General features: G+C 42.3%; 4 protein-coding genes across 5 annotated transcripts; 2 read left to right on the top strand and 2 right to left on the bottom strand.

The window, feature by feature from the left end:
* Positions 1 to 7856: 7856 nt before the first annotated feature.
* H2BC21 (H2B clustered histone 21) lies at positions 7857 to 8346 on the bottom strand. The gene has a single exon (XM_060029016.1). The coding sequence runs from the start codon at positions 8303 to 8305 to the stop codon at positions 7925 to 7927; it is 381 nt and encodes a 126-aa protein (XP_059884999.1). The 5' UTR covers positions 8306 to 8346; the 3' UTR covers positions 7857 to 7924.
* Positions 8347 to 8563: 217 nt separating this feature from the next.
* On the top strand, positions 8564 to 9045 carry LOC132436261 (histone H2A type 2-C). The gene has a single exon (XM_060029006.1). It carries the CDS (start codon positions 8632 to 8634, stop codon positions 9019 to 9021), a length of 390 nt encoding a protein of 129 aa, XP_059884989.1. The 5' UTR covers positions 8564 to 8631; the 3' UTR covers positions 9022 to 9045.
* A 127-nt stretch (positions 9046 to 9172) lies between these two features.
* On the bottom strand, positions 9173 to 9575 carry LOC132436258 (histone H2A type 2-B). The gene has a single exon (XM_060028993.2). The coding sequence runs from the start codon at positions 9573 to 9575 to the stop codon at positions 9183 to 9185; it is 393 nt and encodes a 130-aa protein (XP_059884976.1). The 3' UTR covers positions 9173 to 9182.
* Positions 9576 to 9650: 75 nt separating this feature from the next.
* Positions 9651 to 21005, top strand: BOLA1 (bolA family member 1). Of its 2 annotated transcripts, none has more exons than XM_060028966.1 (3): positions 9651 to 9782; positions 19665 to 19874; positions 20244 to 21005. In XM_060028966.1, exons 2-3 carry the CDS (start codon positions 19842 to 19844, stop codon positions 20658 to 20660), a joined length of 450 nt encoding a protein of 149 aa, XP_059884949.1. In that variant the 5' UTR covers positions 9651 to 9782; positions 19665 to 19841; the 3' UTR covers positions 20661 to 21005. The 2 variants fall into 2 exon arrangements, with proteins under 2 accessions (XP_059884949.1, XP_059884938.1); XM_060028955.1 differs by lacking the exon at positions 9651 to 9782 and adding an exon at positions 10574 to 10703.
* The last annotated feature ends 2278 nt before the right edge of the window (positions 21006 to 23283 follow it).

Raw genomic sequence — 23283 nt, forward strand, 5'->3', positions numbered from 1 at the left:
TAGAATGGAAATAATAATACTACCTACCTATAGGGTTATTGTGAGGATAAAATGATTTAATACATGTAAAGTGTTTAGAACATTGTCTGGTACCAAAGAAGAGTATATAAGCAATAGGAACAGAAAAAGCATATGCCATTCTAGTTTAACTTTGCATCTATTTAGTTAGTAGTAAAGTATGTTTTGCAACTTTTTAAAATTTTTGTTTTGAAATAATAATAGATCCACAGGAAGTTGCAAAAACAGTAGAATCCCATGTACCCTTCACTCAGCTTCCCCCAATGGTGACATGATTTAGAGTTGTAGTACAATATCAAAACCAGGATAATTACATTGGTACATTACCGTTAACTAGTCTATAGACCTGAATTACTTTTCATAGTTTCTTTAAACTTCATTCATATGTGTGTGCATGTAATCCTGTGCAATTTTATTCCATGTATAAATTCTTCTAACGACCACCACAATCAAGATACAGACCTGTTCAATCACCTCAAAAGAACTCCACAATTTACTCCCAACCACCTCCTACCTCACACCCACCCTCTGGAAACCACTAATCTGTTCATCTCAGTAGCTTTGCTATTTCGAGAATGGGTTGAATATATAGTATGCGAGGATAATTATTTTTAATGCATAGAAAGCAATACACTTTTTGCAGGAACACAAAGAAGCGAAATTAGAATGATTGTCTGAAAGGGAGCAAATAATGAACATAAAAAGGAATAATAAGAACAGGGGAAATGGTTCTATTAAATGCATACAGCAAATATAGTAAGACATCCTCAGATTGTTCGTGATTTGCAAATTTTAGAAAAAAAATTTGAGTAAAATTCAGGAGCATCAATTTATCCTGCAAGTCTCAGTCAGAATAAAGATTTAAAGGTCAGAATAATCCTCGCAAAATACTGCTCCTGACTTACTCAGGAACCCACACCAACTCTCCCAGGCACGTTCTACGCATTGTCTTCTCCACCTGATTTTGTTTCGCTCCGTGACCCAGTCTCCTAGCCTGGCTGAGGACCAAATCTGTAGCCGAAGCCTTATCAGTGAAGTTGGCCAGTCAGGAAAATCACTTCAGAGAATACCTTCTTTAAAGTGGATGTTCACAATTTAAAGTGATTGTTTTTTTCACAGGATTGGGACTAGTGGAGTCCCAGCCCCAGAACTGTAGGTCAGCTCATAAATCCCAAGGACTTTTGGAGTTTGTTGTTGTTGTTGCTACTGTTTAGGTTATATTATTGAAGATTTTAAAAACTGTTTTTCACCATTAACTAAAACAAGTTAAGGATCTGCTGTGTGCCAGGCATTAGGATAGGTATCTGAAATACATTATTTTCACCAAAAATATTATCATATCACTCGGGCTTTTTTTATGGCCAATAATCCCACACTGCCCAAATAACTTATTTCTGCTGACAGTGTTTTTAAGTGCACATTGATCAAAAATTCAAATGATATTGAAAGATGTAAGGAAAAAGTAAAAGCCTCCTTCTGGACTAACCAAATTCCTCTCCTGATGAATAGCCACTATTATTAGCTTTAATATATGAAATTCCAGAAAAATGTTTTACTTACTTACCAGTGCAGACACACCAATGCATACACACATATCCTTTTTTACTTATACCAAAAGGGATCCTACCACTTTCTTTTCACCTGCTAATAGACATCTAAGTAGTTTCTATGTGTTTATTATTAAAAATAATACTGCTTTCTCTTAATTCCAGCTAATAAAGGAGAAGTGCTAGAATATTATTTTGCAGCCCCTAGTGATTTAAAGGATCTAAGTATTAAGCATCAATAGGTGTTGTTATCACAAAAAGAGAAGCAATTAGCCATTATGTCCCCTGATATGAAAATATATATATATGTGTGTGTGTATATATATATATGGCACTAGCTATGAAGTAGTCTTGCCAGGGAGTGGAAAAGTGAACCTAAATCTAATCAAGCCTCTGATCCAACTACTAATTTACAGGAAATACAGAGACAGAAGATCATGATAAACTACACCAAGAAGTAATTGGCAAAATCTGAATTGGGAAAACTCTACAGGGAAAACAACCCAGTTTCTTCAACAAAGAAATTACAAGAAATAAAGAGATGGATGGGAAACATACATTAGAGTTAAAAGGCATCAACCAACCACTATGTGTAGATTTATTTGGCTTCAGATTCAGATAAAGTACTTTTAAAACATATAGATTAGATTAGATAGGGAGATTAAAATTAAAAATTTGAGCACTAACTGGATATTTGATAAATTAAGGAACTATTGTTAATTATTTTAGACATGATTTGGTACTACGGTCCTTATCTTTTAGAGACACATAAGGAAATTTTTATGGATTAAGTAATATGGTGCCTGGGATCTGCTTCAAAATGACACAGGATAGATGGCCTTGAGTTGATAACTGGTTTGAGTTGATAATTGTTGAAGTTGGATAAGGGGTACATTGGCATCTGTTTGTGTATATGTTTTAATTTCTCAATTATCAAGAATTAAAAATATGTTTTTTTTAAAAGTTGCTATTTACAATCCCTGCACAAATATCTTAGAGTGATTTTCTAGGGGGTTTTGTTTTGTATTCATATATGAAAAGAGAATTTTGATAGTTATTGTGAAATTACCCACTAAAAAGTTTGCACCAAATTCTTCTCTCACTACTAGTGTATGAGAATACCTCATTTCTCTAGCCCAACCAGCTCTGGGTATTGGCAAACCTTTGCATTTGGCCAATTATGAATCTCACAGTCCCCCTCAGAACCTCATGGTCCCCTCAGAGCATGATGGTGGCTGGCATCAGCCTGGATGGCCTGATGAAGCCATTTCCACATTAAGGGAAGCCACTGAAATGAATGGACACTCTTTCGAGGGTCAAGGTGTCATCCGCAGTAGAGGTTGCTTGAACGGGTACAGATGTTTCCACAGTCACGCTGGCCCAGAAGCTAATCGGGTTCTTTAAAGTCCGTTTCCATATGTCTGGGCCAATCCCTCAAGGTCTGGCTCTACCTGCCTACCTCCTCACCCTCTAAATACTACCCATACTAAATTTCTTGCAGTTCCTCCTACCTCCCTGAGCTTGCTGTCTTTCACTCTCCTTCAAGTCCTTCTTCAGAGACGCCTTCCTTAGCCCCATCAGTGTTAAGTTAGGCCTCCCTCCATTACACTCTCTGTATCTGTACTTCTCCCAACTTAACACATGTCACATTTTATTATAGTCACTTGTATAATATCTATCTTCCCTTCTTGCCACTAAAAGTCCAGGAAGGCAGAAGCCATTCTGTTCTGTTTAACCTTAAACCAGATTGCCTGCTATCTAACAGATACTCAATAAATCACTGAATGAAAGAATGACTTAATTATATCATACCTAACAATGCTCAGGAGTCAGAGTGGTCCTAGAGGGCCTTTCTTACAGAACTTAATAATATTAATAGATACTTAATAATTATTTATTAAATTAGCAGATACAGATTTTCAATCACCCATATTAAATGAATGATTAAACCTAGTCTCCCGAGCCACAGGGACGGTCTTCCAGTTAAGGGTCAGTGTCTGAAACCTGAACAGAGCTGCCCCTCAGGCTTCCTCCCTGTGCCACAACCACTGATTAGCCATATTGTGAGCTATGTTAGCCTCCCTTTTAAAGGAGCGGAGTTCCCCAGACCATGCTGTGAGACCAAATATGGTATAAGAACTGCTGATAGTTTTACATTTTTTACTCTCATGTTTTTCTTTTGAAGGCCAAACTGAGTCAGAGAGGTAGGCCACCGTCTGTGCTTTAGACGACTACTCTGGCCATAGGACATAAAATGGATTAGAGACGTTCTGAGCCTCGGAGAACAAAAGTGAAACCCTAATACTTTCTCCCACTTGAATAAGTATCTGTGTATATGGCTCATCCACCATCTGAGTTCCTTCCCCATTGAAGGCAGAAAGTTTATTGTGCTCATCTGTGGAACCAACACGACACAAAGTTGGAGTGCATTAAAAAGTGGAGGAAGGGGACTTCCCTGGCGGTCCAGTGGTTAAGACTCCACGCTTCCACTGCAGGGGGTGTGGGTTCAATCCCTGGTCGGGGAACTAAAATCTCTCATGCCATGTGGGCGCAGCCAAAAAAAAAGAAAAAAAAACTGGAGGAAGGACTAGGAACAACACAACTATCGATCAACAAGTAACTGAATTACCAGTTGCGGCTATACAATGGTATATTACTCAGCAATAAAAAGGAATGAACTACTGATACATGCACCGAAATATATACGAATCTCAAAACAATTTTGCTGAGTGAAAGAAGCCAGATACAAATGATACATTGTATGATACAAACTATCTATAATGACATAAAAGCAAACCAGTGGTTGCTTGAGGGCAAGGATGGGGCCAAAGGAGGATATTGGTGAAGGGAGCAGGGGGGAAGAATTATAAAGGGGCACTAGGGAACCCTTTTTTGGGGGGGTGGATGGATATTTCCATTATTTTTATTGTACTCATGTTCTCATAGGTATATATGTATGTCAAACTTAAAGTATACTTTAAACATGTACAGTTTATTGTATGCCAATTATACTTCAGTAAAGTTTTTTTTGTTTTTGTTTGTTTGTTCAAAGAAGAGATGAGGGTGGTAGAGAAATTAGTTGAGAGGTGTCATTTGAGGTGGAAGATTATGGCCTTGGCTTGAAAGAAAGCTCTGGTCAGGCCAGAAAGAAGGGGCAGTCCAGTCTAGCCCTGAGAAAGAGCAAACGGGTTTAGGGGAAGGTGACTAGACCATGTTAACTAGAGCAGAAATCCTGTATAGCAGTAGGAGATAGAGCTGTGGAAGAAGGAAGAGGCAGATTATGGAGGGCCTTGAATATCAAGCTTTTTAAAAGTGTGCATTGGGTTGTAGTTCCACCATTTACTTCCTAAACAATCCTGGACAAGTTATTTAACTTTTCTGAAATTCAATCTCCTTTACCTATAAAATAAGGATGAAACCCATCTTAAGTGGTGGCTGTGAAGATTAAATGAGGCAATGCTTGTCAACCACTTAGCAGAGGACAAGGTAAATATTTATGTGCTCAAGAAGTAGAAGCAATTATTATTATAACAAGTATTGTTATTAACTCCAACTTAAGCAAATGTATACAGATGTTTGAGAAGGAGAAAGATCAAAGAGGTTCTTTAGGAGGATAAACCTCACCATCATTAATCACCTCCCCTCCAGAGTTAAAATACCAAACTCTAACACCTCCTTCCCCTTTCTCACTCTGTAACTTCCCAGTAAACAGTGGAGGAGCCCACGGTCAGTAACCAAAGCTCTCTCACGTTAGTAAAAGTATTTCAGCTGGTGAGCCCTACAACTATGGGGACAAATAAAACTGAGCTGAACTATGGTTTCTGGAATGGGGAATGAGAGCACCCCACCCAAGACTTTCAGCCACCACCATAGACTTATATCCAAGGTGCATGCTAAAAAAAAAAGCAGGCGGTATTTCTTTATATTTTAATTTTAAAGCATAAATATTTCCCCCCAAATCCAGGTTTTCGGAGAGGGATCTTACTTTCTCAGGTCCGTTAAACATTGAACCAAGAGTTTATTCTCTGGAGAGTTTCCGAGAAGCCGCCTTTCTGTGCCTCAGTTTCCTCATCTGTAAAATGGGACATAATAATGGTAACTATTTCATAAGGTTCTTGTGAGGATTAAATGAGTCATTATGTGTAAAGGACCTAGAACGTCATCTGGCATACAGTGAGTACTCTGCAGGTGTTATAAACTTTCTTCAGGACTTTATTTCTTCTATCTTGTTTATAGTGCTTCTTGTTTGTGGTGATTTTTGTTTGGTTTTGTGGTCATGTATTTTCCAATTACTGAGCATTAACAGTGTCCTCATAACAGGCTATTTCAGCCCCCGTGCACTTCTGGAGTAGAAGTAAGTTTGGCTGATGGTTTATAAATATTCATCTTCCAAGTCAGAGGCACTCAGCTTTTCCACAGACCCAGTAGTGGTTGTATCTGTTCATTTCATTTAGTTAAAAACTATATTGCAGATACAATAATCCAGCCAAGCTTTTAAATTAACTGGTAACTTTATTAATAACAATAGCATCTACACACATCTGAAAACACACATGTAAGAAACATAAGATTTATTCAGTCTCTGATAATGTCTGGAGCCCATTTGGATTCATGAAACCCCTGCAGTTAACTCCAGGATCCCTTATCCAAAAGCAGAGTTGAATAACTCATCAGACCATCAGTGTCTTTATCAGAAAAATCAAGGCTTGGACAGAAAGATTCAACATTCTGTAATTACATGAAGTAAAACTAAAATACAATTGTCCTCGCATCTGAGGATACAAAGGTGGACAAGGTTAGCTGCATGACCAGTGGACCAATCACTTCGCTTCTCTCAATCTCGTTTTTAAAGGGATATTAATCTTGTCTATTGTATAGGGTCTCCTGAAAAGCAAATGAGATGGTGAACATAAATTAAAAGCTCATCTCCGTGAGGAACAAAGGATCGGGATGGAAGGATGTCATAAATAGAGAAAGGAAAAGGATTTCCAGTGACCAATGTTTTGAATTTAATGAAAATCCAAGAGATTAGGCCAAACTGAGAAGTATAAAGGAGGGACAAAACTGCCACCTCCCCCTTAAAGCAAAAAAAAAAAAAAAAAAAAGAAAAAAATCTTAACAAAGTCCTCCTCCCAGCTGTTGCCCTGAGGTGACCACGGACAGACTTGGGGGAGGAGCTCCAAAAACATTTCCATTTTCATCACGTCTTCACATACATCTAATGAAAATGAACCGCACCCATCCATCCACGGAAGCGATTAAAAAAGGAGTGGGACAGAAAAATTAATTAAACAAATATTAACTCAATAAGTACTGAAGTGTCCACTGTGTGCCCAGTACTGGTTGGCACTGACGATATAGAGGAAAACCAGACCAGCAAAGTTTCTGTTAAGGGCTTGAGGAGAAAGACCGTAAACAAGAATATAAACGAACAAGACAATTTCAGACCGCTGCTAGGAGGAAGATAAAATAGAGTGAGGGCCCAGGACAGGCAGGAAGAGGCGCAAACTCCTGAGTGGATGACTTGGGAAGGTTTCTGAGAGGTGACGTTTGAGCCCAGACTAAAATGACTTGTGCCTTACAGTTACTTGAGGCCGAAACATTCCAAGATAAGAGAATTAAATGCAAAAATGATCCACCAACCAAAAAATAACAGGGATTTCAAAGCACCAAAGTGAGCGGTGGAAACCAGAATCTATGAATTCTGGAGCGGCGCGAGATTTTGAATATTCATGTCGTCCAATCAGGGAAAGGCTGAGACCAGGCAGCGCGGGTTCCGTCCTAAATACCCCGAACTACTGGTATCCACAGGAGGTCACGTCGTAGGGCGTAACTGGTGACTGGGCACCCAAGCAGCTGCCAAACTCTCGGGAGAATTCTTCAGGGCTGTGATGCAGTGTTCGCAGGACTCGGGCTAACTTACATCCTGGGGTCCTTTCTTAAATGAGGATGGCCGAAATCACTCACTTCGTTTTAGAACACCGATGAAACGTACCTAACAGAGCCACCAGGACACAACAGTCTACAAGCAGAGGGTGGGAAGGAGCAGTCTCAGAATCCTAATTTAGAACTGACTCATAAGAAAACGAAGCAGCACAGTGAGGGGTTAAGACTCGGCCTAGATTCAAAAGCAATGCCAGTCACGCGCCAAGAACCTCAAGTCATAAGGGCCTAAAAAGCTACGTGTGCTATTTGCCATTACTTTCATCCAACTACTGCAACTTACTTTGTGAGAAGAGACTGAGGGAAAACAAGTGAACAAAGCTCTTCTCTGGTGATAAGGTGGGTGGCTCTGAAAAGAGCCTTTGGAAAGTCAAGCGGCCCGGCGACTTTTGCGAGCGCCGCGTCCCGGCAGGGACTCACTTGGAGCTGGTGTACTTGGTGACCGCCTTGGTGCCCTCGGACACGGCGTGCTTGGCCAGCTCGCCGGGCAGCAGCAGGCGCACGGCCGTCTGGATCTCCCGGGAGGTGATGGTCGAGCGCTTGTTGTAATGCGCCAGGCGCGACGCTTCGCCCGCGATGCGCTCGAAGATGTCGTTGACGAACGAGTTCATGATGCCCATGGCCTTGGACGAGATGCCGGTATCCGGGTGCACCTGTTTCAGCACTTTGTACACGTAGATGGAATAGCTCTCCTTGCGACTGCGCTTGCGCTTTTTGCCGTCCTTTTTCTGAGCTTTGGTGACAGCTTTCTTCGAGCCCTTCTTGGGCGCGGGAGCGGATTTTGCCGGCTCAGGCATTGTAGAATACAACACCCGTTAGCAAGGAAAAGTAGCATGAGAATGGGCGGGCCTGATCCTTTTATAACCACCGTATGCAAATCAAGGCTCCAAAAGTCTTACGTTTCCATTGGGCCATGTAGAGACCTTGCGTTATCAGTAATAGCTACGTAACAACACCGACTCTTGACCTTATTGGCCATTTCTGGAGCCAATTTAGGACCAATGAAAAATTCGTTCCTGACCCCACCCCTAGGAAAGCTTATAAAAGCTTTCCAGTTGCTGATCTTTGAATCCTGTTTGTTGCGAGAATCTGAGCTCTAGGCTTTGTAGCATTATTTTCAGTTATGTCTGGCCGCGGAAAGCAAGGAGGCAAGGCCCGCGCCAAGGCCAAGTCGCGCTCGTCCCGCGCAGGTCTGCAGTTCCCGGTGGGGCGAGTGCACCGTCTGCTACGCAAAGGCAACTACGCCGAGCGGGTGGGGGCCGGCGCGCCGGTGTACATGGCGGCAGTCCTCGAGTACCTGACCGCGGAAATCCTGGAGCTGGCGGGCAACGCGGCCCGAGACAACAAGAAGACGCGCATCATCCCTCGTCACCTGCAGCTGGCCATCCGCAACGACGAGGAACTGAACAAGCTGTTGGGCAAAGTCACCATCGCCCAGGGTGGCGTTTTGCCCAACATCCAGGCCGTTCTATTACCAAAGAAAACTGAAAGCCACAAAGCCAAAAGCAAATAAATCCAGACAAAGTGAACCAAAGACCAAAGGCTCTTTTTAGAGCCACCCAAGTTTTCAAAAAAAGAGCTAATGCGCTGTTTCGTGATCAGCCCTTCATTTGACACGTTAGTGGCTCTTAAAAGAGCCTTTGGGGTGAGTGGGGTTGGTGTCAAGCCTCCTAATTACTTATTCTTGCCAGGCTTGTGACTCTCCGTTTTCTTGGGCAACAAGACTGCCTGGATATTGGGCAAGACGCCGCCCTGGGCAATTGTGACACCCCCGAGTAACTTGTTGAGCTCTTCATCATTTCTCACGGCTAGTTGCAAATGGCGAGGGATGATGCGCGTCTTCTTATTGTCTCGGGCCGCGTTGCCGGCCAGCTCCAGGATTTCCGCTGTCAGGTACTCCAGCACAGCCGCCAGGTACACCGGCGCGCCAGCCCCCACTCGCTCGGCGTAGTTGCCTTTGCGCAGCAGGCGGTGCACTCGCCCCACGGGGAACTGAAGGCCAGCGCGGGACGAGCGCGACTTGGCCTTGGCCCGAGCTTTGCCTCCCTGCTTTCCGCGTCCTGACATTACGGCTAAAAATGCCGTTACAGCTTCTTTTTCAAAGAGAAGAATGTGGCAAGGATAACCAATTTGATGTAATTTATAAGAGCTACCGGGAGGGGTGAAGCGAAGTGGTTTGATTGGCTAAAAGCTGAGTCCGATCGAACAGCCAATAGGAAAGCGGAAAGCAGACTCTTCGTTTGCATCTTGTACTACGAGGAAATGACGGCCTTGGTAAGTACCTACCAATCGCTGTGAACCACATTAAAGCCCCTTATTTGCATGCCAGGATTTTTAAAGCGAAGGTGTTCAAACAACACGCTGTTTTGTTTTTTATTGAGTGGCAGTTTTTTTCCAGCTTAAGAGTGGTAGTTTTTTTTTCACCAAGGGAAATCCCAAGAAGGACCCAAAAGGACTGCAGAGAGACTCTGGCAGATGTAGTTACTCCCACTCAAGGGTACCGAATTCTGAAGCTGATTACCCCCTTGAGCCCTAAATTACCCTCCAAGTCCCTCCCTTTGTGGCTCGTCAAAGCTAAACTTCTTAAAGAATATAGTACTACGAAGCCCTCCCCCTTTCAATTTACTCGTTGCCTGCAGTGTGGCTTAGCCCCATGCCACCCGCCACTGCTCCTCGGACTCCAGTTTGACCGAGGCTAGCATAGAATTAGTCATCCTCCTCTTTACCTCCCGGCAGCGTCCAAAACCGCCTTGAACCTGAAGGCGGCTTTCCCTTGGCTTTCAAAATGTCGCCCTTCGTCTTTCCTCATCCTGCTTCTGTTCCTTTGCCCTTTTTTTTTTTTACCTATTTATTTATTTAATTTTATTTCTACCCACCCCCACCCCTCAACTCTGGCAACACCAAATTCCTCTGCCCGTCTTTAAATCCCGGTGTCCAGCTGGGCTCTGCCTCCCTATTCGCCCCTCCCCCACATTCCTCCATTCTTCAATCTCCCCGAAGAGTCTTACCCAACTCCATGCTTTCAACTAACACCTAAATTTGTTTCAGAAGCTCAGACCCATATACGTGACTGCTGACTGGATACTTCAACCTGTTTGTCCCAGTAACTCGACCTATCCAAAAGCAAACTCATCCAAACACCGCGCCCCCCCGCCCTTTGCTCTCTCTACCTGAATGGCACCAACAATCTTCCAGGTACCTAAGCCAGAATCCACTGTTCCCTGCATCTCAACAGCATATCCAGTGTTACTTATTTAACTTCAGCCTTTTCCTCCATGATCCTCTTGTTTGCCTCTCTTAGACTTCAGCAACAGCCCCTAGAGACTCGTTTGTGTAATCCTCCACCTACCTTGCATAGAAAATTTTCCTGAAAGTTCCATTTCTTTCTCCTCAGCTTCCCATCCCTGGGAGTTCTACATCCCCACCCCATTTTCACCCTTTCCTGAATATCCCATAAAGGTGAAACCGCTGAAATGCGTCTGGGGGCTCCGAGGAGCTTCAGTTCTTTATGTCTCAGCGCAGAAAGAATTCAGCGAGAGGCAAAGTGACAGATAAGTGACTTATTAGAATAGGACACTTGTGAGACTTGAGACTTCCCAAGTGGCTGGGTGAGAGGGTGCCGTGCTCCGAGAACTTAGTGGGCTACAGTTTTATAATCAAAGGAAAAGTGGGGAGGGGGAAAAGACCACTTTCTTCCTCATTCTTGAGTAGACGTCAAACTTCCAGCATCAGCTCCTCCTCCACGTGGCGGGGGCGGGGGGAGGGAGGCTCTTGTCCCTACTTGGTCAAGTCGGGACTGTCATGGTGCAATGGAAATGAGCCAAAAGGCGCTCATTTTCTAAAAATGGTAAATGATCTCAGGTTTCAATATAATGTCACCCTTTCCTTATATTTTTTTGTTTTCAGTGTGTGGAGAGAAGCATGCCCTTGGAATCAGCTTATTGAGCTCACTGGGCAGGATGTGGGTCTCATGCCACCATTGTTTTATTGTTTTGGGGCATGTCTCATGCTTCTGTTGCATAGTTTTGTTGCTACGCAGGCCTGCTTGATTGAGTGATCATTAACTTAGAGTGGTCTCCCATACCTTTTTCTTTACTTACAATCCCCAGTGGGATTAACTATTTAATTACCTACTTTGTCCCTTCACTATGTCCCTATCAAAGACAGGAGGTAGAATGCTATAGAGAAAAGAATAGACTTAAATTTTTCTCCCTGAGCTCTTTTCTAGTGTTCCTCTTTTATCCTCACCTTTGTTCAACTGACATTTATTGAGTACATGCTACCTATCAGGCAATGGGTATACAGATAATTGAGACTAGTACAAAGAGGTCTGTAATGAGATGCCTCTAGAAAATGGAGGAAATCTGGTGAACTCTGTAAGTTAAAATTAGCTAACATCAGCTATCTGTAGAGCTTACCCCTGGTAAGATGGCTGGTATAGATTTGTGAAACACCCAAGTACAGTCAAAAGTAAAACACCCAAGTACAGTCAAATGTTTCCTCAATAGTAGGATGCAACTGAAGATAATTCTAGCCAAACTGATTATAGTATTTCAGAAGATGCACGTGTTAATAGAAAGATATGGTCCACATACCATCTAAATGGGGCAATTACAGTAGGAATGTGTTGTGCTTCTCTAACACTTAAGAGTATGTGTCTGCTAGACACAAAGGTTTAGGCTGTTATAGAAGGTTCCCTGGTGAAAGCATCAGCTTGTTCTCATAGTCTGGGTGAAATGTTTCTGAAGACTATCCAACCCTCTTAGCTCAGGTTCTGCTCTCAATTAACAACTTTCCAATTATTCTACTTTAGGATAAAAATATGAGACTGAAAAGGGGAGAACCAGTATGGGAAGATATATCTATCACTAGAAGTTAATTAATTTGAATTCTGACCTATTCATCAATTGCTTGTGTATTTTGTTAGTGTAACTCTCTCCCCAAGAAGCCAATCAGCTCTGGAAGTTCTAATAGTGTCAACTTTTCAGCCCTACAGAGCACAGAACAAAATACAGTAGTAGGGACCCCATGACAACTCTGGTACCCTTCGAGGCCCTGCTTGAGGGGCCAGCTGACCTCCTGATTTCTTTTTTACTTCTATCACAGTGACCCTATGCTGTTAGGAAGGGTAAAGGGAAAAGAGATTATATTAAACCCTTATTAAGAGATAAGCCCTATGTTAGGGGCTACCTATGAAGTAGATATACAGTTGTACCTCGGTACCAGGACCCCCAGTGGATACTAAAATCCAAGGATGTTCAAGTCCCTTATATAAAATGGTGTAGTATTTGTGTATAACCTAAGCACATCCTCCCAGATGAAGTATCTCTAGATTACTTTTAATACCTAATACAATGTAAATGTTATGTAAATAGTTGTAAATACAATGTAAAACTATGTAAATAGTTGCTAGGGCAGGGCAAATTCAAGTTTTGCTTTTTGGGGACTTTCCAGATTTTTTTTAGAATATTTTCCATCTACGGTTGATTGAATCCTCAGATTCAGAACCCATGGATACTGAAGGATGACTGTAATTGTTTCACAGATAAGGAAACCAAGGCTCAGAAACGTTTAAGCACTTGCTGAAGGTCACACAGCCACTTACAAAGACATGATTAGAACCAAGGTCTGCCTGATTCAAAGACTCTGCTCGTCATCCTTCCAAGCACACTACTTCACTAACTAGATTGTGGGTTTCATGAAGTCACTTAACTTACCCAACCTCGCTTCCTGCCTCTGTTACAGAGAGAGGGAGAGCTGGAGAGCAGGAGAGTTAGAGAGTGAGAGTGAGAGAGCATGAGAGAAGAATGGAATTAGACTTAATACTTTAAATTCCATCTAGCTATAAAACCTTATTAGATAAGTCCAGATAGGCCAATATCCTACAAATTTTATCAAGCTCAGTTACTATCTATTGCTCCCCAGACCTCCCTTCCCAGCATTCTTACCAGAGCTATTAAAATATATAACAGAGCAGGCCATTTGTAAAAGTCATACACCATCACAAACAGGCTGGATCTTATCTCCTTTAACACCTCTGGGATTTTTAACCAAAAGCAGCTGAGTTCCTAACCAGGCAATCTAGTTAATCAAACATTTAGGGCATTCTGGGTCCATTCTATCATTCCAACCACACTTCTCTCTCTTCCCCTTTTCTTCCACCTTTCCTCAACTCCACCGCCAGCCCCCTCCGGACTGAGCTTCACATCATTCATAAGAGGAGCAAGGCCTTTCCACAGCTCCCTGCCATTGCACATAACGTTGCCCTTGGCTAGAATGCTTTCAGCCTCCTCTGGACCTGCAAAATCCTCCTCATCCTTCCAGTTTCCACCCAGATATCACCTCCTCTTTCATGAAGCTTCCCTACTGTCACACACACAGCCTCAGTGTACCCACATCTCTTTGTTCATATCCTGCTGATAGCATTTAAGCACTCTGCCCTGTGTTTTGACCTTGGTCTCACTTCCTTTCTGTGACCACTTCAAGGGACAGACCATGTCTTCTTCACCTTTAAATCAGGAGTCCTTTATTCCTTCTACCTGGCTCTTAGTAGGGTAATTAAATGTTTTTTGCATAAACAAATAAAACTATACTCTTAGAGAATTAGCATCTTCTTCTCTAAAATATTTCTCTTTAGTCAACAAACCACTCTCCAAATGCTAGTTAGCTATCAACAGTAGACTGTGGTAGCCAGAGTGACAGAAAATACAACAGAAGCTCATCAATTAAATAAAAATCATATACCCTACCATAATAGAGTTGTTAGAATAAATGAGAATTAAATATAAAGAACCTAGTACAGAGATGGAACCTGAGAACCTGGATTAGGAGGCAGAATAGCTTAATGGTTAAGAGCTCAAATTCTGCAGCCTGACTCTCTGGGTTTGTTTACCAGATCTGTGACCATAGGTACATTACTTACCTAACCTCTAAGGGTCTCTGCTTCCTCAATGGTAAAGCAAGAGTAGTAACAGTAGCTACTTCATGGACTTGTTGCAAGAATTAAGAGTTTATAAATGTAAAACATTTAGCATAGTATAGTACCTGTCACCAACAAAGCAGGGGATCTCAAAAATTTGAACAAATTTGCCATTTCAGAAGTAAACATGAGTTTATCCTATGACCACTCCTGGATATACACCAAACAGAAAAGAATGTTTACATCCAACGAAAAGCACGTACAAGGATGTAGTATATTCATATACTGCAATACCACACAATGAAAATGAACAAATCACTGCCACACACAAGGATGAATCTCACAGACATTGTTGAGCAAAAGACAAACACAAATGTATTCATACTATGTGATTCTATTTATAAGAAGTTCAAAAACAGGCAAAACTAATCTATGGTGCTAGAGGTTAGAATAATGATTAACTGTGGCAGGGTGGTATTGACTTCCCTGGGAGCCTTCCGAGGTGCTAGAAATTTTCTGTATCTTGATATGGTGTATTCCCATGTAAAATTAAGCTGTACGCTTAAAAAGTGTGCATTTCTTATGTGTAAATTATACATCAGTAGGGACAAATTAATTTTTCTTTTTTTTTTTTTTTTTTTTGCGGTACGCGGGCCTCTCACTGTTGTGGCCTCTCTGGTTGCGGAGCACAGGCTCCGGACGCACAGGCTCAGCGGCCATGGCTCATGGGCCTAGCCGCACCGCAGCATGTGGGATCCTCCCCGACCGGGGCACGAACCCGTGTCCCCTGCATCGGCAGGCGGACTCTCAACCACTGCACCACCAAGGAAGCCCCCAAATTAATTTTTTAATGAACAAATACTGAAGTAATCATCATAGGAAAAAGATGAATACTTTGTTGGGCATCTTACTCCTCACATTACATATTAGTGTTTATTAGTTTTCGTTTTGTTTTCTTTAATTACACGAGGCGGCCACCATAATGTCTCAGTGCTTAAAGCCTCTAAGACTCTTAATCTGTCCATGACAAACCTTCACTAAATAGTACATATTGTCATGACTATGTTTTTATTAGAAACAAAGACACTAAACTTGCCCTAGGGAGCTTGCAACTTACAAAGCTTTCATTTATTTTTGCAACAGGAATAATAATGTCGGCCCTCTCTATTCACATACTAGCTCACTATCCATTCGGTACATTTTACCGAACACCCAAGTATGCCAACAGTGAGCCTGGCATAACACATGCAGTGAATACATTGCCTCTGGCCAGATCTCTCTTTCCACATGATTGGTTTCCTCTAGTCATTCAAATCTCTGTTTAAATGTCCCCTCCACAGCAAGGCCTTCTCTGACCACAGCCTCCCACCATTCCCCACCACTGTCACTGGATTAGCAAATTACAAGGCCCTCACCTAAACAAGTCCTTCTTAGAGATTCCATCTCTTCAACAGCACTCTAGTTGATTTACTTCTCTCTAGCCTGTCTCCTGCCTTCACTCAGATTATCTTGCACCAGACTACTGCCAAAGGCTTTTCTCCTCTTCTCCCTGCTTCCACTCTTCCCATTCCCTTAATATATTCCTCATACACTAGCCAGAGTGATCTTCTAATAGAAAATCTGATTCTTTTCTCACTATATTCTTTTTCCCAGGTCATTTCACTCCCCTCACCCACTTCCCCGCCTTCCCCCCCCCCATCTCATTTCATCTTCAGCGAGACTCTTGCCTCACATGCGCTTCTCAGATGCTAAAACTAGTAGACAAAAGCTTAATGAAAAACAGAATAGTACATAGACTCAAAGTATCTCCTACAACTACAAAGGGAAAAAGGAAAATTTTACAATTGAGAAACCTGAGAGATACCACCTTAATCAATTAATCAGAATTATCATTAACAATGAGACAAATTGAATTATATGCCCCCTATATGCTTCAGTGAAAGGATTCAATATCACTTCTGCAGTTTTCCTGCCAAAAAATGTATATCCTAAATCTGAATCAGAGTGAAGCATTCGACAAACCCAAGTTGAGGGATATTTAACAAAATAAATGGTATGTACTCCTCAAAAATGTCAAAGTCGTGAAAGACAAAAAGACAAATGAACTATTCCAGATTAATGGAGACCAAAGAGACATAACAACTGAATACAGCATGTGATCCTAGATTGGATACTGGCCCAGAATTTTTTTTTTTCATTTTATATAAAGGACATTATGGGACAACTGGCAAATTTTGCATAAGGTCTGTACATTATAGTACTGTATCAATGTTAATTTCCAGAATTTGACAATTACATTGTGGTTATGTGAGAAAACGTCTTTTTTTTTTTTTTTTTACTAAATACATATTAGCAAATATATATTAGTCAGAGCTCTTCAGAGAAATAGAACAATAGGATATATATGGAGAGGGCAAGAGCAAACAAGTGAGAGAGAGAGAGAGAGAGAGAAAAAGAGAGAGAGATTTATTATAAGGAATTGGCTCACATGACAATGGATGCTGACAAGTCCCGAGATCTGCAGGGTGAGTCAGCAAGCTGGAAACACAGGAGAGCTGATGGTGTAATTCCAGTCCAAGTCTGAAGGCTTGAGATCCAAGAGAAGCAATGCTGTAGTTCCAGTCAAAGACTAACAGGCTGGAGACCCAGAAAGAGCCAGTGTTTCAGTTCAAGTCTGAAGGCAGGAAAGAAGCCAATGTCCCAGTTCAAAGGCAGTCAGGCGGGAAAGAACTCTCTTTTTCCAGGAGGGTTAGCCTTTTTGTTCAGGCCTTCAACTGATTGGATGAGACCCAGCCACAATAGGGAGGGCAATCTGCTTTACTCAGTCTACCAATTTTAATGTTAATCTCATCAAAAACACCCTTAAAGAAACACCCAGAATAATGTTTGACCAAATATATGGGCACCCTGTGGCCCAGTCAAGTTGACACATAAAATTAACCATCACAGGTAGTTAGAAGTAAATGGATTTATGTCTGAAACTTACTCTCAAATGATTCAGAAAAATAATTATATATGTGTAGTTAGATACATAAAAAGAAACAAAGCAAACATGATAACATGTCAATATTTGGATAATCTGGGTATCAGGGTGAGGGGTATACAAGAATTATTTGTACTATTTTTGTATTTCTATAACTCTGAAAGCACTTAAGAAAAAGTTAAAAATAAAATACACACACATAGAACCATACATCCAACATGACATCTGTTCTTCGATATCATAAAGACACTTCAGGATCAAGTCCAAAACAGAATTGGGCACCTAGTCTTTCCCTTCCCCACCCTTCCAAACCTGTACTTCTTCCAATATTCTGTATCTTAGGGAACAAATGCCATCCATCCAGATGCACAAACCTGATAGTTATCCTTCATACTTTCCCTCCCGTAACTAGCCCATTACCACATCCTGTGGGTTTTACCCTCCCAATGTATATCTTACAGCCACAATTTATTTCCATCTTCACCTGCATGACCACCAGCGTGGTCCAAGTCATCATCATCCCTCACCTAGACTGCTACACTAACCTCCCAACTGGTCTCCCTGCTTGCACTCTTACCTCCTCTACAGTTCTCCACACTGCAGCCAGGGATCTTTGCAAAATAAAAATTTAAAGATGGCTAAATTCAATGCATGATCCTTGATTGGCTTTCGAAAAATAAAAAATTATAAAGGCAGTAATGAGACACCTGGGGAAATTTGAATGTCAACTATATATTAATAACAGTATTGAACAAATATTAAACGTCTTAGGCGTGGTAATAGTATTGTGCTTATGTAGGAAAATATCCTTGTCTTAGGAGATATACGTTTAAGTATATAGCAATGAAATGTAAAGATTTTCGCAACTCTCAAATGGTTCAGCAAAAATGATAGCAATATTTTTATTATATACACACATTCAAAGAGAGATTAGGGCTTCCCTGGTGGCGCAGTGGTTGAGAATCCACCTGCCGGGGACTCACATGACATGGGTTCGTGCCCCGGTCCGGGAAGATCCCACGTGCCGCGGAGCGGCTGGGCCCATGAGCCATGGCCGCTGAGCCTGTGCGTCTGGGGCCTGTGCTCTGCAACGGGAGAGGCCACAACAGTGAGAGGCCCGCGTACCGGAAAAGAAAAAAAAAAGGGAGATAAAAAGCAAATCTGGTAAAATGTTGTCAGTAAATATAGGTGAAGAATAAATGGGGTGCTCATTGTACTAACCTTGCAATTGACATTATGTTAAATTTTTTGAGTGTGATAGGGTATTGTAGTTATTTAAGAGAATATTCTTCTTCTTAGGAGATACATACTGGAGTACCTAAGGGTGAAATGTCATGCTGTCTGCAACTTATTTTCAAAAAAAGTATAGAAATACATTTTTAAAGTATATAAATATACATAAAGTACTTAAACATAAAAGTATATATGTATAAGTATATAATATATATAAATGTAAAAAACAGTGAAAGGTAGAGGATGCTGTTTTGCACTGTTCAACTTTTCTGCAGATTTGAAATTTTTCAAAATTAAAAGTTGGGGAAATACATATATGGAGAAATCGATAAAATATTAGGATACAAAATAAAATACTGGTTGAATTGATGAGTTACATATCATCTTGGAAAAATCTCATCCTGTTATATCCCCACTGAAAACCTTCCCTAGCTTCCTACTGCTCCTAGGATAAAAACAAAACTGCCTAACGAGGCCTTCTCCCCACAGGCCTATACATTCGCTCAGCTTCCCATCACCATCATCTCTGCCCCGTGGGCTCCAACCATATCTAACTACACCCAAAGGAACCATTCCCCCAAAGTTCTCTCTCCACCTGGCCTTTGTGCGTGCAGCTACCACACTAGGAGGGGCTGAGAAAGGGATTTTTGTGCCTCTTGTAAACTGTTTCCTTAAGTTTTCTCTTCTCCCCCAAGTCTGGACGACATGCCTCCTTAGCATCCTGCTCTTAGTCCCATCACAGCCCTTAGCACACAGTATTGCAACTGTCCACTCACTGGTCCATCTTCTCCAGTGTTCTGTAAACTGCCTGAGGACAGGGCCTGTCTTACCTCCCCAGCCTCCAGGACTGGTCTGGCACACAATAATCATGTATTCAATAAATGAAATGGACTTCCATTTTCTTGTATGTAAAATAAAGGTGTTGGGCTAGATAATCTACAAGATGTATTGTCAATAAAATGAATCGAATAATCTCAATATCAATTGCACAGAAGTTCCCGTTTTCTTTACAATTCCGCAGGTTCAGAGCCTCCCACGACCTCACGAGTCGGGGGAAGTAGAGACTACAGTTCCCGAGAACCCTCAGGGCACCACGTGGTGCCGGCCCGGTCTATCGCGTAGCGAGGACTCCATTTCCCAGCGTGCCTCAGGACGCGAAGTGTACGTTTCGCCCGGAACGTCAGGAGTCTGGCCCTGAATGGGAGCTGCGGTAGCGAAGACTGAGTGCAAGGTAGAAGGGGCCCAGCCTGGGGTTCAGAGGGGACACAGGGACATTGGCTCAACCAAAAGCCCGGAGTTGCACATACCCTACTCTTGCAACCTCCAGCTCATTCTTTGCGAATCCCCTTAGTAAGGAACGTGCCTCGCGCGCGGGCTCTCTCTAATCCACCGCCTCCCTTCAGCGGCTCGCGGCTGGAGGCCAGATTCCCCCATGTCACACAGAGGAAAGAGGCGGTGCCTCGCGTCTCACTGTCGCGTCTAGGCGGGCTCCCAGTGTGGACGTTGGCCGGGGGGCGGGGGCTGGGGTGGTTGAGAGACGGATCTCTCACCAAGAGCGAGGCCCTGACCCTCACTGCTCCCGTCCTTGTCTCTGCCGTAGCTGATGCTGAGTGGGCAGCTGGTCGGAAGCCTGTTCTCCATGGCTGGCCGCGTCTGTGTGTCCCGGGGCAGCGCCAGATCAGGGGCCATCGGTCCCGTCGAGGCCGCCATTCGCACAAAGTTGGAGCAGGCGCTGAACCCCGAGGTCCTGGAGCTGCGTAATGAGAGCGGCGGCCACGCGGTCCCACCAGGCAGTGAAACCCATTTCCGCGTGGCCGTGGTGAGCTCTCGTTTCGAGGGACTGAGCCCCCTGCAACGGCATCGGCTGGTCCACGCGGCGCTGTCAGAAGAACTGGCTGGGCCGGTCCACGCCCTGGCCATACAAGCGCGGACCCCCGCCCAGTGGAGGGAGAACCCTCAACTGGACACGAGCCCCCCCTGCCTGGGCGGGAGCAAGAAAACTCGAGGAACTCCCTGAACCCTGAGAGAGAGGGAGGACCGGGATCGAAACGGGTTGGGTGAGAATAAACTACTGGGGCCTTCTTCCCTTCAACACAGTCTGGTATTTGTAAGAGTTGAGTTGACCTGGGCCCCATTCAACCGGCATATACAGGTTCTCTGGAGACAGCAATTCATTTCACATCAAGGTCAACCTAAGGAAAGCATACAATCACTACTGCTCTTGCCCTGGACTATTAAGGAAAAGCTGCCCAGTTGTTTCGTGTTAAATTGTGACTTAAGGAACCACCAGACCTTATGAGTTGCAAGTAATCCTGTACATTAAAAGAGAAATTATCATATGAGGTGAATTGCTGTGTTGTTAAAGGCCTGTTGAACCAGTGCTACAGATGTTCTTGGGAGAAGAAAGATACTTGAAGCCTAGCATAGTCAGGAAGGGCTTCATTAAACCAGAAAGGAAAGGAAAGTTGTTGCAGGCGGGGGAAGAACCCAAGCAAAGGCATAGAAGCTGGACTGGGCAGAGAGTTATTGGACAAGACAGCAGTTACAGACACATTTGAACTTAAGACTTGGGGAATGTTTGGCTTTCTATCAACCTGTCCATTTCCAAAAGGATTTACATTTGTTTGTGAGAAAAAAAACTTTTTAAAAAAAAACCACTAAAGCAGTGAAAAGATTATAATCTAGGAAGTAAGTATAGAAGGGGGAGAAAACTTTACATAGCCCTTTTTCTTATGAGCCTTCCAAATGTCATAATTCTGAGGAAAGCTCAGGTGATGTCTAGATAAGCAGCTTTCTGATGATCTCAGTATGGAGATGGAACTTAGTAAAGAGAAAGCTTGGTTAACATGTATCAACTGTTTCTGGCTAAAGAGTGTAGACTGCATCTGGTTGGGCAGTAGGGATTCATTGAAGGGTGTTGAGGAAAGGATGCCAAAGAGCATTTTGGGGCAGATTGATCTGGCAGTGATGTGTAAGTGGGTTGGCATAGGAAATAGGAGGCACAGAGATTAACCAATGGTGCAGGCAGAACCCTGACCTAGAGGTCAGCTGTTGAAATGGAAAGGAAGGAGTTGATTTGAGAGCGACCATTTTTAAAAAGTCAGAAAACGGCTTGATTAGAACAGAAATGGACTAGAGTGAGAGGAGCATCAATGGTAAACCTCAGGCAGTACTTTTCAGATTTCCTCACAGATAAAAATTCCCACGGGAGCTTGTTTAAAATGTGGATTCTAGGTCAACTCTCCTCCAAAAAAAGATTCTGATTCCACAAGTCAGGAATGGAATCTGGAATCTACATTTTTAAAAAACACACAAAGATTTGGAGGAAAGTTGGTTCTATTCTCAAGAAATATTACTCCAAGTTTTTGTTTATTTGTATTCATTTTTGGAGTTCTTAGATTTTTTAAATGTTTTTGTAAATATTATTTTATTATGGCAAAAACTCTTGAGATCTGTCCTCTTAACAATTTTTTTAAGTGTACAATCAATACATTATCACTGACTATAGGTACAATGTCATACAGCAGATCTCTAGAGCTTAATCATCTTGCTTAATTGAAGTTTTATGCCTGTTGATTGGCAACTCCCCATTCCCTTCTCCCCCAGCCCCTAGTAACCAACATTCCACTCTGATTCTATTTGACTATTTTAGATAAAGTGGAATCATGCATATTTGTCTTTCTGTGACTGGCTTATTTCACTTAGCATAATGTCCTCATGGTTTATCATAGCAGAATTTCCTTCTTTTTTAAGGCTGGCAAATATTCCATTGTTATGTACATACTGTATTTTCTTTATCCATTCATTTGTCAATGGACATTTAGGTTGTTTCCACACCTTAGCCATTGTGATATTCTGCAATGAACATGAGAGTGCTAATACCTCTCCAAGATCCTGATTTCAGTTCTTTTGGATAAATACCCAGAAGTGGGATCGCTGGATCATATGGTAGTTCTATTTTTAATTTTTTGAGGAACTTCCTTATTTTCCAGAGTGGCTGTATCATTTTGAATTCTCACCAACAATGTACAGGGTTTCCAGTTTCTCCACATCTTTGCCAACACTTTATATAATAGCTATCCTGAGAGGTATGAGGTGGTATGTCATTATGGTTTTGATTTGCACTTCCCTGATGATTAGTGACATTGAGCATTTTTTTATATATACCTATTGGTCATTTTATGTCTAATTTGGGAAAATGGCTATTCAAGTCCTTAGCCCATTTTTTAATTAGGTTATTAGTTTTTTTGCTATTGAGTTGTAGGACATTACCCCAAGTTTTCAAAACTGGGAGACTGAGGGGGTGCTCCATCTGTAGAAGTGGAAAGGTCAGGATAGAGAGGCCAACTCAGGAAGTAAATGTGATGCATCATGTTACTCTGGCCTTCAGTTTAGAGAGAGAGGAGTTGTTTTTCCATCTCACGTCTTCCCCTCCCAGGACTGTCTCAGAGTTGGACGTAGGTGAAGGCAAAGAAGCAGACATAGATTTTAAGGATTTGTTTCCTTTTTATTTTTCATCAATATTTTCATTTTTTACATCAACAGAGTTGGGTTTAGGGTTCCCCAGGAAAGTAAGGGAGATGGATGGGTCCCTCCAGGGGGTTGCAGGGGAGAGGGCTGCGTCCAGCAAGTGAAGGGTG

The sequence above is a fragment of the Delphinus delphis genome, chromosome 1, assembly GCF_949987515.2.
Source record: "Delphinus delphis chromosome 1, mDelDel1.2, whole genome shotgun sequence".
Classification (NCBI taxonomy): domain Eukaryota; kingdom Metazoa; phylum Chordata; class Mammalia; order Artiodactyla; family Delphinidae; genus Delphinus; species Delphinus delphis.

Coding starts and splice junctions, on each gene's coding strand:
- H2BC21 (XM_060029016.1), bottom strand. CDS start 8,305: ATGCCTGAGCCGGCAAAATCCGCTCCCGCGCCCAAGAAGGGCTCGAAG.
- LOC132436261 (XM_060029006.1), top strand. CDS start 8,632: ATGTCTGGCCGCGGAAAGCAAGGAGGCAAGGCCCGCGCCAAGGCCAAG.
- LOC132436258 (XM_060028993.2), bottom strand. CDS start 9,575: ATGTCAGGACGCGGAAAGCAGGGAGGCAAAGCTCGGGCCAAGGCCAAG.
- BOLA1 (XM_060028966.1), top strand. CDS start 19,842: ATGGGAGCTGCGGTAGCGAAGACTGAGTGCAAG. Junction 19,875..20,243: donor TAGCGAAGACTGAGTGCAAG/GTAGAAGGGGCC, acceptor TCTCTGCCGTAG/CTGATGCTGAGTGGGCAGCT.